General features: G+C 30.5%; 2 protein-coding genes across 3 annotated transcripts; both read left to right on the top strand.

The window, feature by feature from the left end:
- Window positions 1–5,455: 5,455 nt before the first annotated feature.
- Window positions 5,456–11,664, top strand: LOC106775160 (putative hydrolase C777.06c). Its single transcript, XM_014662230.2, has 10 exons — window positions 5,456–5,745; window positions 5,814–5,949; window positions 7,957–8,084; window positions 9,146–9,293; window positions 9,378–9,483; window positions 9,820–9,878; window positions 10,592–10,627; window positions 10,721–10,830; window positions 11,018–11,084; window positions 11,482–11,664. The coding sequence occupies exons 1-9, from the start codon at window positions 5,555–5,557 to the stop codon at window positions 11,073–11,075; spliced, it is 972 nt and encodes a 323-aa protein (XP_014517716.1). The 5' UTR covers window positions 5,456–5,554; the 3' UTR covers window positions 11,076–11,084; window positions 11,482–11,664.
- Window positions 11,665–13,870: 2,206 nt separating this feature from the next.
- On the top strand, window positions 13,871–16,093 carry LOC106775286. 2 transcript variants are annotated; one of them, XM_022787292.1, is made up of 4 exons: window positions 13,871–14,029; window positions 14,102–14,329; window positions 15,010–15,075; window positions 15,389–16,093. In XM_022787292.1, the coding sequence occupies exons 2-4, from the start codon at window positions 14,156–14,158 to the stop codon at window positions 15,890–15,892; spliced, it is 744 nt and encodes a 247-aa protein (XP_022643013.1). In that variant the 5' UTR covers window positions 13,871–14,029; window positions 14,102–14,155; the 3' UTR covers window positions 15,893–16,093. The 2 variants fall into 2 exon arrangements, with proteins under 2 accessions (XP_022643013.1, XP_022643014.1); XM_022787293.1 differs by lacking the exon at window positions 13,871–14,029 and adding an exon at window positions 14,569–14,665 and having other exon boundaries at window positions 14,254–14,329.
- Window positions 16,094–16,414: the final 321 nt, after the last annotated feature.

Below are 16,414 nucleotides of genomic sequence, written 5' to 3'. Positions count from 1 at the left end.
TACATACCTTGGAAACCTCTTTGATAGTATTTGATGGATCGGTGGAGCCAAAAAGTGTTGATAAGCTTTCCTAAAATGACAGTCATAATAGTTTGCGACCAGTCATTTGTCATGGCACAAATTGTGTCAATGGTAGTCAATGCCACGTCAAGGTGATATGTGAAAGTGAATAGATAGTAGTAGGGAACCTTCTGGTTGTCTTTGTCATGGTGTTGAACAGACATAGAAGAAGGTAACTTGTCGGTGTTGTTTGCCATGACTGTCTCAAGAGAGATGAAGAGCAAACCAAATAAGGAAGAAAAAAGTGAGAGAAGTGCGAACACTAATGGAAAAGTGATGTTTTATAACGTACAAAAATGAATTTTTATTAGGGGGACATAGTTATGGACGATATAATAAGTCGTGCATTTTATAACATGGTTTCTGACGTCCGTCATAATATGCGCAATTTATTATGACAAATTTTTATTACGTAGAAGTTTTTGTACGTGGTAATATGTGATTATTATTACATATATATTTTTGTACGTTATAATATGTGATCAACTTATCATAACGTACATGGTTTAATACATCATGATATATCTTTTTTTAAAAAAATATTATTGCATTTGACATCCAATGAAATTATAATAATATTCATGTATTATCATCTCATTCAATCAATTTATAATCAATATGGCTTCAAATGAATAAATTCAATGGAACTGACAAAATAGAATTCATTTCAAATGTTAAATTGTCTAATAATATTTAATACATCATTTATACATGAAACTATATATTAAATTCAAATAATACATCAATGTACATACAATATTAATGTGTTGCAATTTATTATACCCATCAACTTGAACAGAATTCTAACAGTAATAACAACACATGGTATACATGCGATCAAAATAAGAGTAAGTCGCCATCCTCTTACAAAGGCAAACACAAAGCCACCAATAAATGTTGAAGCAAGTTATATAAACTTTCCAACCTATCATTATATTTTTTTATCGTAAGTACTGAGAAATGAGAAAAAAGATCATTAATATAAATTAGTGCAATAAAAGTGACTACACGATTTGATATTTATTATTGTGTTTTTGAATATCATGTTGCCATTTTTTTTTCATCATTGTCAAAATTTTCTAGACTCGTTAATAATTGTGATTATCTTGGAATATGATACCTTTTCTCCCATGGAATCTTGAATGAGAATGGTGTCACCAGAAATTCTCCCAATAACCTCAACAATTGTTGTCTCAATGTCAAAGAAAGCAATATCCTGCTTCAATATAGTTTTCAAGTACAATCCTCGAATCCTCGCGGCTTGTCTTTCTCCTGTCACCATCCAACATGCTACCTCTGCAACATTTAACAAAATCTTTGTAACTCTCATATCAAAATTCTTCAATCTGATACTGAACTAACACAACATAATATATAGTCTCTAACAAATAAATAAATAGAAAAAGAAGCGTGTACCATCTTATGGAGAAATGAGGTAACTCCAGTCGCAATAACCAGGTATACAAATAATAAAGAAACCTGAAATTTGAAATAAGAGTACAAACACGTGCTGAACTAACATAATATATAGTCTCTAACAAATAAATAAACAGAAAAAGAAGCCTGCGCCATCTTATGGAGAAATGAGGTAACTCCAGTCACAATAACCAAGTATACAAATAATAAAGAAACCTGAAATTTGAAATAAGAGTACAAACACATACAAGTTAATGTTACTTTTCTAAACGTAATGTCACTTTTGTGATTTTTTTTGACACAAAGTGTAGTAGTAATATTTTTGCACATAGTAATGAAGGGAAACAACCCTTTTGCATATAAAGGGTAAGACTGTGTCCAATGTTCCTCCTTCTTACCCTTTTACATATCTAGGAGTATTTTGCCATGTTATTGCAAAAGAATCATAAAGAACCATTCTTGTATGTGTTATAGTATTCCCCATCCCGTTGGAGTAGAGATACTATAACAAGAAATGAGAAAAACTTTCGCTGCATGCATACGTACCTTGGAAACCTCTATTTGATGGATCGGTGGAGCCAAAAGTGTTGATAAGCTTTCCTAAAATGACAGTCATAATAGGCTGTGACCAGCCATTAGCCATGGCACAGATTGTAGAAGGGAACCTTCTAGTTATCTTTGTCTTTGTCATGGTGTTGAATAGACCTAGAAGAAGGTAACCCGTCAGTGAGATGAAGAGCAAACCAAATAAGGAAGAAAAGAGTGAGAGAAGTGCGAGCACTAGTGGAAAAATGACATTTTATAACGTACAAAAATGACTTTTTATAACGTAGTTATTGGGGACATAGTTCTGGGTGATATAATAAGTCTACACATTTTATAATGTAGTTTCTGAAGTCCGTCATAACATGCGCAGTTTATTATTACAAATTTTCATTTATCCATTATAATATGGTGGAAAGTATTTTAACGTAAAAGTGTATGTTATCATAATGTATATAGTTTAATACGTCATAATATATTTTGTTCTTTTCCAAAAAAAAATTATTATGACATTTGACATCCAATGAAATTATAATAATATTATTGTATTATCATCTCATCCAATCAATTTATAATCAATATATGAACAAATTCAATAGAAGTAACAAAATAGAATATTTCAAACATTAAATTATCTAATAATATTTAAGGATAATGATATTTAGACAACATTTTTTTGACAATATTTGAACATTGATTACGTGTCAATCTGTGATTGGTCAAAAATTACTCCTCAATAGTGTTTATGATTATTATTATTGATTATGGAGTAATTTTTGACCAATCACATATTGACATGTAATCAATGTTCAAATGTTGTAAAAAAAATGTTGTCTAAATATCATTATCCAATATTTAATACATCATTTATACATGAAACTATATATTAAATCCAAATATTACAGTAATGTACATACTATATTGAATTATAGTTAAATTTCTACTAACACTTAAACAAAAGCTCAATTCATTCCCATATCTTCAATGTCTACAATTTCTATGGAAGATGAATTATAAAAAAATTTACAAATAAAATAATAGTTAAAATAATAGTATAATAAATGGTTTGAATAATAGAGTTAAAACCATATTTCTCCTTGCTCTTCAACTTTGACAGACTAATTAAACTGTTCTAAACTATAATAAATTACATACTCTTAGACTTTATACAGATTATATAAAATATTATTTCTATCATATGTGCAGATATAATTTTTACATGTAATCTATTAAAATAATTTTATATTTAACAAAAATCATTTAAGTTTCACCTTATTAAATACATGCTAACCTGATTAAATCATTTATCATAAGCCACGGTGGCAATGCTAAAATATTTCTACTTATAAACGAATTGCATGCTAACCTAATTAAATGTTTTGCCGGGTTTGCAATCAATTGCCATGTCCATACGGGCAAAAAAAAAATGTTGGCAGACAGGCGCATACAGTCCAGGTGCAATAGTTGTGCCATATTTTCGTGTTTATGCTCCTAAGCTGAGAATTCCTGTGAGCTTGACCTCTGCTTCTATTTTTCCATCATGCAAGAAAATAAATAATTACAAAAACAGCAAACTAGAATGTTTGAAGCTTAGACATGTAAGTCAGCAGAAATCCATAAACAATAAGGAATGCAACATGTATGCTGAATCTTTAGTAAAAGTATGTTTTTTTAGTATAATATAGTATATATATTATAATCCAATTTTAGTTTTTCTTTAGGTTGGTTTCTTATACCTATTTTTACTTTATTTTTTATTAGTTGATACCTTTATATATATATATATATATATATATATATATATATATATATATATATATATATATATATATATATATTATTAAAACTATAAATAAAGTTATTTATAATATATCAAATTTATGTGTTTTAGAATAAGTAGAGTTAAATTATATAATTTTTTTGAAAGAAATATATATTTAATATTATCACTACAATATCATATCATATGGTATGTTAATATAATATATAATCTCCTATCATCGTGCAAGAATTATTTTTTTTTTTGTTGTTGGGGGTATTTCTTATTGTTTAACATCATTTTCAATAATTAAATCTTGGGAGCTCGTGGTTTCATTGGGAGACACTTGTGCTGGATAAAAAAGTAGCATTGAGAGTGCGCTAAGCGACCGTCTTTCAGATGTACAAACTAGTGACGTTGGAGGATATCAAATGACTTATCTTTTCTTGTGTAAAATTTGATAAGATATGACATGGTGATTATTCAAATGTGTTGAATGTTTATGGATAATATGTTCTTTTAGATACAAAAAGGTACATAAGAATGAACGGTAAAGGAAATTTTAAGAAGGAAAAATTTTAAATGTGTTGTAATAGGTATACATAAAAGTATGAATACAAAATAGAAATTATTTTAAGATTCTACAAATCATTTATATTCAAATAAATAAAAATTAAATATGAGGTGAGAGTAACAGAATTCATGATTTAAAAAATAATGTAACTCTTATTATTGTAAGGAATTAACCTCTGAGGTAAAAGAATATTCACAATAAGTAGATGACTCTCAAGTTCTCCGACATTAATGCATTTTATTTAGATGATTAAGTTTATGAGAGTTTTTTCTTTAATATAAATAACATTTTTATTTATTATTTGATACATCTTTTGATATATTAAGTTATCATTTGTTTTTGTTAGTCAATTCTTTATTTTTAGTATTATGTTTTTGTAATAATGCGTTTTAATGATGTAAACATACGATGAATACATGTTTAGAAAAAGATGTTGGTATTGTAATATAGTCGTAGGAGTTACGGTTTTAGTTATAGTTTATCTTTCATTCTTTAGTTATATGTTTTAATATCTTTTGGAATATATATATATATATATATATATATATATATATATATATATATATATATATATATATATATATATATATATATATATATATATATTCTTATTTGAATATATCTTTTGAGAAGACTATGATGGATTAATAGATATCTTGTGTATCATGCTTCATCTATATCAATTATTTAATATTTTATTTAATAATTTTACATTATTAAATAAGATATTACATATAAAATAAAACAACTTTATAAGTTGCAAAATTTCTAATTATAATTCTTTTAATAAAAAGCGATTATTCTTTATTTAAAATTATAAAAATGTTAATCAACCCGATTATAATCATTTTACACTAAAAATATATCAAAATTAGTATAAATCAATTAATTCCCACCATCAACAAATTCAAGCGTGTTGAGGTTTTAATAAAATAAATGTCGATAGTCATTATTTTATAGTTCAACAAAAAGTTAAAAAAAAAAAACTTGGGTTTGAGTGTCGAAAGTCTCACACCAAACATCACCTAAAAAAAGAATTAAAAATAATATTAAAATTAAAAATGTAAAGATTATTTTGGCGGGTCTGGATCTCCCTATAAATCTGACAGTCCTGTGGGAATATCCCTTCAACGCAAAACACACATCACGAACGGAGTCTCTGTTTTTGGTTTGCAATCTCCGGATCCGTCGTGACTGACGGCATGGCTGCTTCCAATGGCTTCGTCGACGGCGCAGCCACCCCCACTCCTTCGGAATCGGCGTTGATCTTTCTCGGCACCGGTTGTTCCAGCGTGGTTCCCAATCTCATTTGCCTCCTTCAACCTTCCAACCCTCCCTGCTCCGTTTGCTTCCAGTCATTGTCCACCCCTCCCGAACGAAACCCTAATTACAGGTTCTTTACTTTCTCCTCTTCTTCCCTTCTCCCATTTCAAGAAACAGCTTCAAGATCTCGATGTGCAGGTGCAACACGTCTCTCCTGATTGACTACTGCGGCGACGCGAACGATCGTAAGTATATATTGATCGATGTTGGAAAGACCTTCAGGGAAACAGTGCTTAGGTGGTTCGTTTCCCATCGGATTCCCAGAGTTGATTCTGTGAGTGCACTTTTCTCATGACGCCTTCCTAATTTAGAGATGGTTGCCTTTTGCGTGTAAGCTAGTGGATTGTATAATGCAATGTGTCTTTATGCCTCTTAATTGATTGGAAGTTCGATGAGGATTGCATAAACTGCTAATGAAAAAGAAATTCACTGTATCTGCTGATGTTGCATTTCCTACCTAGGTAGGTGGGATCTCCTTTATGTCTTGGCGCAATGTATGTATGGCATCAATGTATTTCCTTGCAATGTGTTGGATGAGTCAGAAACGAGTGTTACTATACTATTCACTTTTGTAATTTTGGTCGTGTTTGATATAGAGGACAGAAATATGGCGGATGGAAATAAAGAGGATGTGTGGAAGTAGGTAACAAATAATAAAATGAGTTAAAGGTGTTTAGTTGAAAATAGAAAAAGATAAGAGATGAGGAGAGAGATGGAGAGATATATGAAAATATGTGAGATATAGAGCAATGAGCTTCACCGTTTTTTAAAATTATTTCCACCTTATATCGCTTCTTTCAAACACATTAACTTCTTTCCATCTATCCCTCCTCCTGTATTTCTCTCACCTACTAAACACACCCCAAAAGAAGTACTCTTCTCATCATAACTGAAAAAAGGCTGAAAGCAGTGGCTTGCTTCCTCTTTATTCGTCCTCAGGGAAAAACTGGGTCCTAAATGCCGTTGTTGTTTTGATAATATAATGTGATTTCTATCTTATCTCTTATTTACTGGACTATGGGCGATCTTCTGAAAGTTTATCAATTGAATGAGAAAATTTGTTGAGTGGTACCCAGCCTTTTTATATTCCTGAGATTGTAAAAGTCTGTTTGATTATGAATGTAGAAACTCTTTTAATGGTTTCTCTACTAGCAAAAGCTTTATATTTTCTGTAGATAAACTCTCTCGAGCTCTTCTAGCTTGTATCCAAATAGGCCCTAAACCATTTGAATACATGCTTGGATTTGGGCTATTCACAATGTCCTTTCTTGAAAGATGTCAAAGATACTTTGAACAATGTTCCCTGTTGGTGTCTCTCTAAACGAACTGACTTAGAAGATGCCCAACCTAGGGATGCAAGAATGCAATACTAGTCTGAGTATCGGGAACTCCGGTTCCTTTAGCTTTCTCTATTTTGTAATTTCCTTAATGGAGATCTTAAATGATACCTTGAAATGAAATTAACGTTACTTTTACTTCAGATTTACAATATTATTAGGAGACTCGGTCTGTCAGATGAATGTAGGGAGTCATAAGAAGGCTCATCTGCATCCTATTTAAAAATCAGGGTCATATTGAGCTGAGTATAACTGCAAAAGTGTAGTTATTATTATTATAGTTATTATCATAAAATTTTATTTATTATTCATCAACTCAGATAGAGACACTTTAGAAGAGCTTGGCTATCTCACTGCACCTGAAATTTAATGAATATAACATTTCAGATATATGCTGGTAAAGATATCTGTTTATGCCACGAATAGAGAGGACAGGTCCATGTTGAAACCATCAAGATATTTCGTAGGCAAGGGAAAAAATCAGTAATGTTGTCATTCTGTGAATCTGTGTAGCTAATATAATTTGGTAAGGAAGGTGACCAGACAAAGCAATGAAGTTTTCTAGTTTACTTATTGTGAGAAAATTAGCAGCTCAAGGAAAGGCTCTTAAGATTTGTAGTTTCCATTTGCCATTGATTCACTGCGAAATCTGAATATATGAAACCATTCTGCAAAGACAAAATTATTCACAGCAGCAATCCTGAGGTTTGGTGAAAATTTTGCATACTGCCAGGAAACCGTTTTGGAGAAAATAAACGTATAAATGATTTATAAGCCATGAAGCTTTGTAATATTTAATATGAAACTGCAGAGCATTTGTTGATACAAATCTGTGCTTACCATAGTTTTACTAACTTTTACCTGTATTATTATTTCCTTGCAATTTGTGTTGACCTGAATTTCACTTTATGTGAAAAACAAGTTTAACTGTGCTTCAATTGCAGATTATTTTAACTCATGAACATGCTGATGCTGTCCTTGGATTGGATGATATACGTGCTGTGCAGCATTTTAGTCCAACAAATGATATTGATCCCACACCCTTATATCTAACTCAACATTCAATGGATAGGTAACTCTATTAGCAACTTATTGTTTTTTAACAAAATATTGGTAATATTAAAATACCTGATTTAGCCAATATAACATGAAACATCCATCTAATTCCAAAAAATCTTCATACACATCTCTCAAGAATCAGGCACCACTACTAAAATATAACCCTAACCATCAAATAGTATCAGAACCATCATTCCTGACTCAATTGCAAAATTATTGTCAAATACCCTAAATATCAAGACTTCAACAATTTAACCTTCAGTGGGTAAATGGGCTTGGGTTACATCTTGTGTGGTACCATTGCTAGCATTGATTTTAGTTATTCTTTGTATCACTTGCTTAAACTGGAATTTCTGAAATATCACTTGCACATTAGATAAACTTAGTTATTTAAGAAGATATAGATAAACAAATAACATTTTATTACACGTTTTTTCAAACTTTTTTCATCACATGTACTTTATGGTTAATTGACAGAGGAAGGTTAGTCACCTTTTTTTTTGTAACACACTTCCTGATTGATAGAAGTTTATTGAAAATCATTGATTTTGGTGGGTCTCACTTGTAAATTAGGAGAAGCATTAAATGAGAAGCGAGGCCAATAAAAGTTAGTGATTTCCAATAATTTCAGCCAATCATAGAGAGAATGTTACAGTGAGTGTTGCTAGCATTCCTCTTAACAAAAAATATGTCCCATCAACACAAAAGGCAGCTAGTTGTACCACTAGTTAGTTATGATAGTTAGTCAGCTAACTTAAAACTTAAAATGTAGTATGGACTTTGAGTTTCAACATAGATTGCGTGACTCAATACAAGTTCCTATCACAGGATAATTTTATGATCGAAAAATTAGCCTTTTTAAAATTACTATCATGCGAGCCTTTGAGACAACATGATTGCTTTGTGTGCACTTAACAACCATGGTGCTTGATCACTAGTATATCTGGAAAACGGTCTTGTCTTGAATCTTTATCACAATGTAACCCCTGCTGCTGAATTATGCCCCTCTCATTGATTTCATGGTTGTCTTATGGTCTCGAGTAGTTGAATCCATGTTTTAAATCTTTGCAACAGCATAGCAGAGAAGTTTCCGTATTTGGTTCGGAAAAAGCGTAAGGAAGGAGAAGAAATACGAAGGGTGGCTCAAATTGATTGGAACATCATTTCTGATGACTGCAACCAACCTTTTTCTGCATCAGGATTGAAATTCACTCCTTTACCAGTTAATTTCCAGGATCTTTGTCGTTAGTGGTGATGATGCAGCACCCTTTATTATAAGGATTTAACTGTTTCTTTATGAATGTAGGTTATGCATGGAGAGGATTACACATGTTTGGGCTTTCTTTTTGGTGAGAAAAGCAGGGTGGCTTATATATCTGATGTTTCCCGGTTTCCTGCTAGTACAGAGTATGGTATGTTTTAAATTAGTTTCTTCTTGCTTGGACATATGCATCTACTATGTATACGTTTTTTATGGTATAAATAGTCTATACTCTCTGTTGTATCATATACTCTGACTCTCTTTATCTCTTCCTTGGAAAAAGGACACGGCAGTCATGGATTGTTCATTTTGGCTGTTTGGCACATGCTGTCATTCTGTAGTTTGGACAACATGTGTAGCTTTTTAAATTGCAATAACACTATCAAACCCATAAGACAAGTTTCATGTTTGAAGCATGCATAAGAAAATTATCAAATGAATTATGATTTTCAACATCTTATATCTAGCAATAAATTTCTTCTTACAGTCATCTCAAAAAGTGGGGCTGGACAGTTGGATCTTCTTATATTGGATTCATTGTATAGGGTCAGTAGTTCCATCTTCAACTCTTTTGGGTTTAAATTATAAATATGATGTTCATGCTGTGTTCAAGGTATATAATCAGTTATGTTCTGCCACTGAATTTGTTCCGATAATGTACATGATATACCAATAAAGGATCTCTTCAGGCCCAAAGGGCATGAATGCACGTGCCCTCAACATGCAAAAGTGTCTTCTTATGAATTTTAAGGATTTTTTTATTTTATTTTATTTCTTTTCACTTGACATGCTTGATTTATTTTGTGTTGCATCATCCTTGTATGATTTACAGTGCTTTTTAACTGTTTCCTATGGCTTGCTTTGATTCAATCTTTTGTTAATTTGTTCTATGGAATATTAGTGTCTCTTCACAGGAATATTTTTTTCAAGTTTATTTTATTTTCCTTATACATGACGGACACCACTTATTTGGTGTAAGTTTAAATTTTTATCAAAAAAGCTGATAAACTATGATTACTCGATGCATATGTATGCTAGACAATCGTTTTAAAATTTTCTTGCACTTCACATGTCTTCAACATTAAAATAATGAAACTTTGTGTCCTTTATTTGCTTAGAAAACATAAATATGAAGTTTCATTCTTGATCATTTTGAAGTGAGAATTATCAGATTTATGTCATTTTATTCTGTGTTTCACCTTTTGTATTTCTCTACTTGTTGATTCATGTTTTCTTGTTTGTTCTCTGTGTTATCACAGACTGGGTCACATAATGTTCACCTTTGTTTTCCACAGGTTTGTTTTCCATTTTAACCAAAAAAGTTATGTTTACACTTCATTGGTCGCTGACGTTGATGATGCAGTGTTCTTAAATTGGTAATTTTGCAGACTCTAGAAACTGTGAAGAGATTGTGTCCTAAGCAGGCACTACTTATTGGTATGACTCACGAGTTTGATCACCACAAAGACAACGAGTTTTTGAAGGAGTGGTCCAAAAGGTATGTCTTTTTAGTTTTTGAAGAAGTCAAAATCGTTGCAAATACATATAGTAATAACTGACACGATGATCTAATAATAACAGGGGAACCCGGAATACTAAACCCCTATATGTGTGTTTTACTGTATCTATTATGTTGCAGATTTAAGAAAAAGATAGAAATGACTCTTCTATTATTGTATTATTAGGGAAGGAATTCCAGTGCAGCTTGCTCATGATGGACTGAGAGTCCCCATAAACTTATAGTATGGAAAGGTAATGATACTTCATTTTTTCATCAACAGTGTATGATGAGTGGTGTGTGAATCTGTGTCTGATTTAAGGAAAAGGATAGGGAGTAGGTGTGGGATGGCATAATAATTGATTCATTTGCTTGGTAGTGGTAAAAACTGAGAATTTACTCCCATAATATAGAAGTAGATAAGTTGCAGTGGAGTGCATATGAAGTAGAGAAGTTTTTTGTTTCCAAAAACAAGCACAGCCTTCTTTGTACCTTAGCCATTGACATTTTGGAATTGATTACGCATTTTAATACCAGACGTATCATTTACCTTTTCTTCACCCAGTGTATTCCTTTACAAGTAGCCAAATTGACTTTCGATGATTATCGATGTTCTTAAATCTTAATATGTGCTATATCATGTTATTGCAGGTTAAAGCATGTGACATTATATCCCATACACTGTGATGTTAATTAGACTGTATTGGAGCATTAATTTTCTTTACAGGATCCTCATTTTTTGTAGTATTAAAAAGCCACATTTTTGCTTAAGGTGGCATTCCTGTATAACAATGATAATTTATTTTGATGGAAATCCCGATTCTTCTAATTAAAGTCGCGAAAGCCGAGTTAAAATAATTATATAATAGACCTCTTAATCCGAGAAAATGAATCGAGTAGCAATGAGTTTTAAGAGCTTAAAGGATTCACGTCTTAGATTTCTTTGGCAGTCTGAGTCACTGCAATGAAACTAATTTGTCGTACACAATTTTTTATTATTTAATTGTATGCGATTGCTCTAAATAATAATTGGTCAATATGTCAATATGTTTTCTCATTCTGGTCTTCCTTCATACATTATGGAATATTTTGCCTTTTCGTATCCCAACCATGACAAAACCATAATTGTTTAACATATATATATATATATATATATATATATATATATATATAGTTAAGTTAATCTAAATGACATAATTGTTTGCTGTCTCTCATGTATGTTTTCTATTTGTGATATGAATTTACATTCCTGAGTGACTCAAATTTTGATAATGAATACTCGCGTTTGTACAAATAAATTTTACGAGGATAGAAATTAAGGATTTATAAATATATCATTCTATTCAATGTATAAATTCCAGTTTTTGTTAAAGAAAGAAAGTAAAACATGTTTAATTAAATAGAACATATATTAGTTTAGTTTAATATGGAAACCCAAAATATATATATATCATCTATAACATCAATAAAGAAAAATTTTATTTTTGGTATATAATTTTTTTTCTATTTTTATTTTTAAGTAGTTGTTTATTTTGGTCACTTTATGCATTAATTAAATAAGTATAAGAATACACATTAGATGAGTTTATTCATCCATTAATTAAATGAGTATTGCAAGACATATTAGATGCATTTGTCAATATACTAATTAAATTATTCTAGCAATATACATGAGTCTGTTTTAACGCATTATACAAGTTTATAATACACATTAGACAACTCTTCATTATCTAATTAAACATGTCTTACAATATACATTAGATGAATCTGTTCATATGCATTTGATAAATATGTCTATATACTAATTAGACAAATCAAGTATTAGATATTAGACAAATTCTTTGATGCACTAATTATACAAGTATAGTAGTACATATTATACTAATATATCCATATATTGATTTATATTTATAATGAGTATACTCAACATATTTTTGCATAGTTTATTCTTTGTATTTTTAGAGAATTTACTCTATATTTTATAATATGTTATATCATTTATATTTTTACAAAAATTATTCTTTACATATCTACATATATATTGATTTTCCAAACTTAATAAATAATTTTATATGTTAATTTTATTCAAAATTTAATTATAAACTAAAAAATATTATTATTAGTTTCTTCCACCTCTAAATATCTTTTAAAACTAGTTTTTAATACATGCATAAATTTTCACCAGTTAAAAATAATACTACTTCTTTATTTGTAAAAGAAGACTTAATTGGAATAATTAAGTGCTACTATATGTTGCAGGGCTGGAATCCAGTCATCTTATGATGTTTTTATTCGGTAATTTTTATTTGACCCGTAAGTTTTTAACCCATTCTACTCAATTATTTTAGGCCAATTTTAACTCATGGAACTAAGTAATTTTTTAACACAATATATACAAACGAGAGTAAATCTCACGTTTTTGTTTAGATTGTTACTTATAATGCAACGGATTCTACTTTCTAAGATATGGGTAAAATATGTCAAGTGTATACTCTTATATAATATATTTCAACGAATTCATAAATTACTTTTTTTTAAATGTTTTAAAATTCTGTATAAATTGTTTTTTATTTTCTAAAATACTTCTAAAAGTTTCTTTATATGTTTGTCGGTGTAAAATATATTAATGAATTAACTAAAAAATTACACTGACAATGTATATAAATTAAATTAAAATACAAACATAAAAGTGAAATTATCTGTGAAATAAAAACATCTATTAACCTTTGCCCTTCATTATATTGAAATTACAATCCATGTTGAATTAAGTTACAGATAAAAGACAAGTTTCATTTTTTTTTATATCAAATGATATTATTGAAAAATATGTTATGTTTTTACAAAAATAAAAGTATACTATAAATTCTTAAACAACTTTATTCATGTTCTGCATGTCTAATATTATATTGATCCTCTCATTTATTTTATGCTTTCTGAAATTGTAATAAAAAATTATATACAGAGAAACAACGTTCCACCATAAATTTCTTAGATATTAAACGTTTTTTTGTTCATGTTACAAAAGATAGGAACGTGTTGAACTAGTCAATGCACGTGATATCTTCTTGGTTTCCATTTGGAAGACTTGGTCGTTTACAAGGAACAACAGAAGACCATGCAGAAGGAAACAACGAGTTGAGTTCCTCAAACCAATTAGAAACCTTTCTATAAAGCAGCTTCAAATTGATGGAAGCTTCGGGTATGCGTGTTTTATGGTTTATTTTCCGTATTTGAAGATTCTCAGAGACAAATAGAAACATTGGTAATTTAGTGTCAGTGAAGGAGCTTAAAAGCAAGGCTAAGATATAGACAGTACAAACGTAAGATGGCATGTTCTGTGCCTTTTAACAAGAAGAATTTGGACATAAGTTTCTTCGTTTTCAAGCCAACTATTGTGATCATAGATGACCTAGTTCATGAACTCAAACACTTCTCCTTAACTACTGAGAACCTTGGCTGTGTTCAGAGCTCTATATTTAGAAGCATCCATGGAAATATGGTAAGTTTTTTCTTTAATTTCTCAATTTTTTAATTTTAAATCATTTCTCATAAACTTAATTATCTCGGTTTTGAACTGTATGATCTAAATTTCTGTGTCTAGTGGATTCAATTGGTTTGAAACTTTGCTGATTATAGTTTATGAATACCCGTTTTTTATCCTTGAATGATACCAATAATTGGCTTGGAAGACAATAACTGAGTTTGCATCCTAAATTATTTTATCATTCTTATTTTCAGATTTGTTTTCCACGTGGGATTTTGGACCCACAAGTTCATGTTCATGAAGAACTTCTATCTTTCAATGAATGACAACTTCAGATGCCATTGCTTCATGGTAGTTTACCATCTGTAATGGTTTAATCTGTCATCAATTTACAGATATATCCGTTTAACATCAGTGATTTTGCTTCTCTTCAATTAACTAGTTTTTACCATATGGGTTCTCAGTGATAATTAATTTCCTGAATTAGAAGCAGAAAATTCTAAATTTCGACAATAATTACCCTGTTTCATTGATTAAAGTTATTTTTTGGACCCACAAATGATGTTTTGTTCTGTTCTGTGTTAATGGTAAACTCTTTGTGTTGATCTTCTTCTGATTGGGCATATCAGACACTATTGTTCTTTATCTTTCTTGATTTATTTGTTAACTTTGTGATATTTTTGCTGTGTAATCAGATCATATGGTATGGAGCATGGCCGAGGCAGTCGAGTAAGGAAAAAGAGGAGCTGACCTCAACCCTTGTAAGCTGGACTCTTTCTTGAACAATCAAAATAGGAAAAGTAACCAATTCCTAATAAAATTCATTTAAAAACAATGACATTTGCTTCAACCAAATCAACTGCCAGCCCACACAGGTTGAACAATTGATATCCTTTTAAGGACTAGTCGTTTAGAATTTGGCTCACCTTACTAGGTTATAAACTACACAGAACATGTAAACTCTTATTAATTCTTTTGCTATCTTTCACTTTAATCAACATACACTGATAACCTTTTCCTTTTAATATTGTAGTTTTCTATGTATTTATTTATGCTATTGTTGGCACTCTACAGAAAACAATGTTAACCAACAGCATATCAACCAGGGCTGTATTAACTGATTACAGTTTCCTTGAAGCATACGGTGGAGAGTCAAGAGATGGGTCTTCAACAGCAAAATTCTCCACTGGGGACATATTATCCTTGAACTCAGCAGTGACCACTACCAATGACCTTAATGACCTCTGCTACGCTGTTCTAGCAATTTTAAGGTCTCGCTTTGCCAAAATTGAAGGAACAATATCCGGGCTTTGCTTCAAGGGACAAAGCAAACCCAGAATGGTGTGCATGCATGTCTGGAAGTCTCTCCATTTTTGTTACTCATGGATTCTGAACTCCGACCAAAGAAAATGGATGATGCCATATCTCGAACGTTTCTCCATTGAGATGAAGTATGACATTTTCCGAGTAGTGTATGTTAGTGGTGACAATGTGGTTGATTTCAACTGTATTTCTACTCATCAGATGTTAGAAAATGGGAAGGAGAACAGCAGGCAAGGGCAGGTTATGCAGAACTGAGATACCTGCAAAGGGCTTCAAGTTTACAACCATCTCCCTCTTATGTTGTAAATATTTCAAGGTTACAGTTTAGAAAGTCTTGATAAGTGAAAGTATGAATCATATTTTACAAAGCAATAATTTGTAAGGTTTTGGCTTGGACGTCTTAATGTTCAGAAAAAGTATGAATGCTGGATTGTTAAACAGTTTAACTTTGTTACAGGAACAATAATCTCATAAAGCATCTTTTAAACATACAGGGTTTCAATAAAAATCTATGGTTCATCTAAAATCTAACTGCAAAGAAGTGTTACATGATAGTTGAAGAGACAAGTTCAACCTAGTAATGTGTTTTTTATTTTTTTAACAAAAAATGAAAGAATAATAACATTTATTTTAACAGACTTCTTCTAAAACTAGTTTATTGAAAATTATAAAATCTTGCTATAAGACATTTTCTTAATATTTCTTTTATTTCAAATACTTGCGTTTTCCTTTCTCATAATGTAATTAGCTGTCAATTGAACTTTCATAAAATGAGAA

Source organism: Vigna radiata, chromosome 10, assembly GCF_000741045.1.
Source record: "Vigna radiata var. radiata cultivar VC1973A chromosome 10, Vradiata_ver6, whole genome shotgun sequence".
Taxonomy (NCBI): Eukaryota; Viridiplantae; Streptophyta; class Magnoliopsida; order Fabales; family Fabaceae; genus Vigna; species Vigna radiata.
This window is presented reverse-complemented; position numbering and strand designations above follow the sequence as displayed.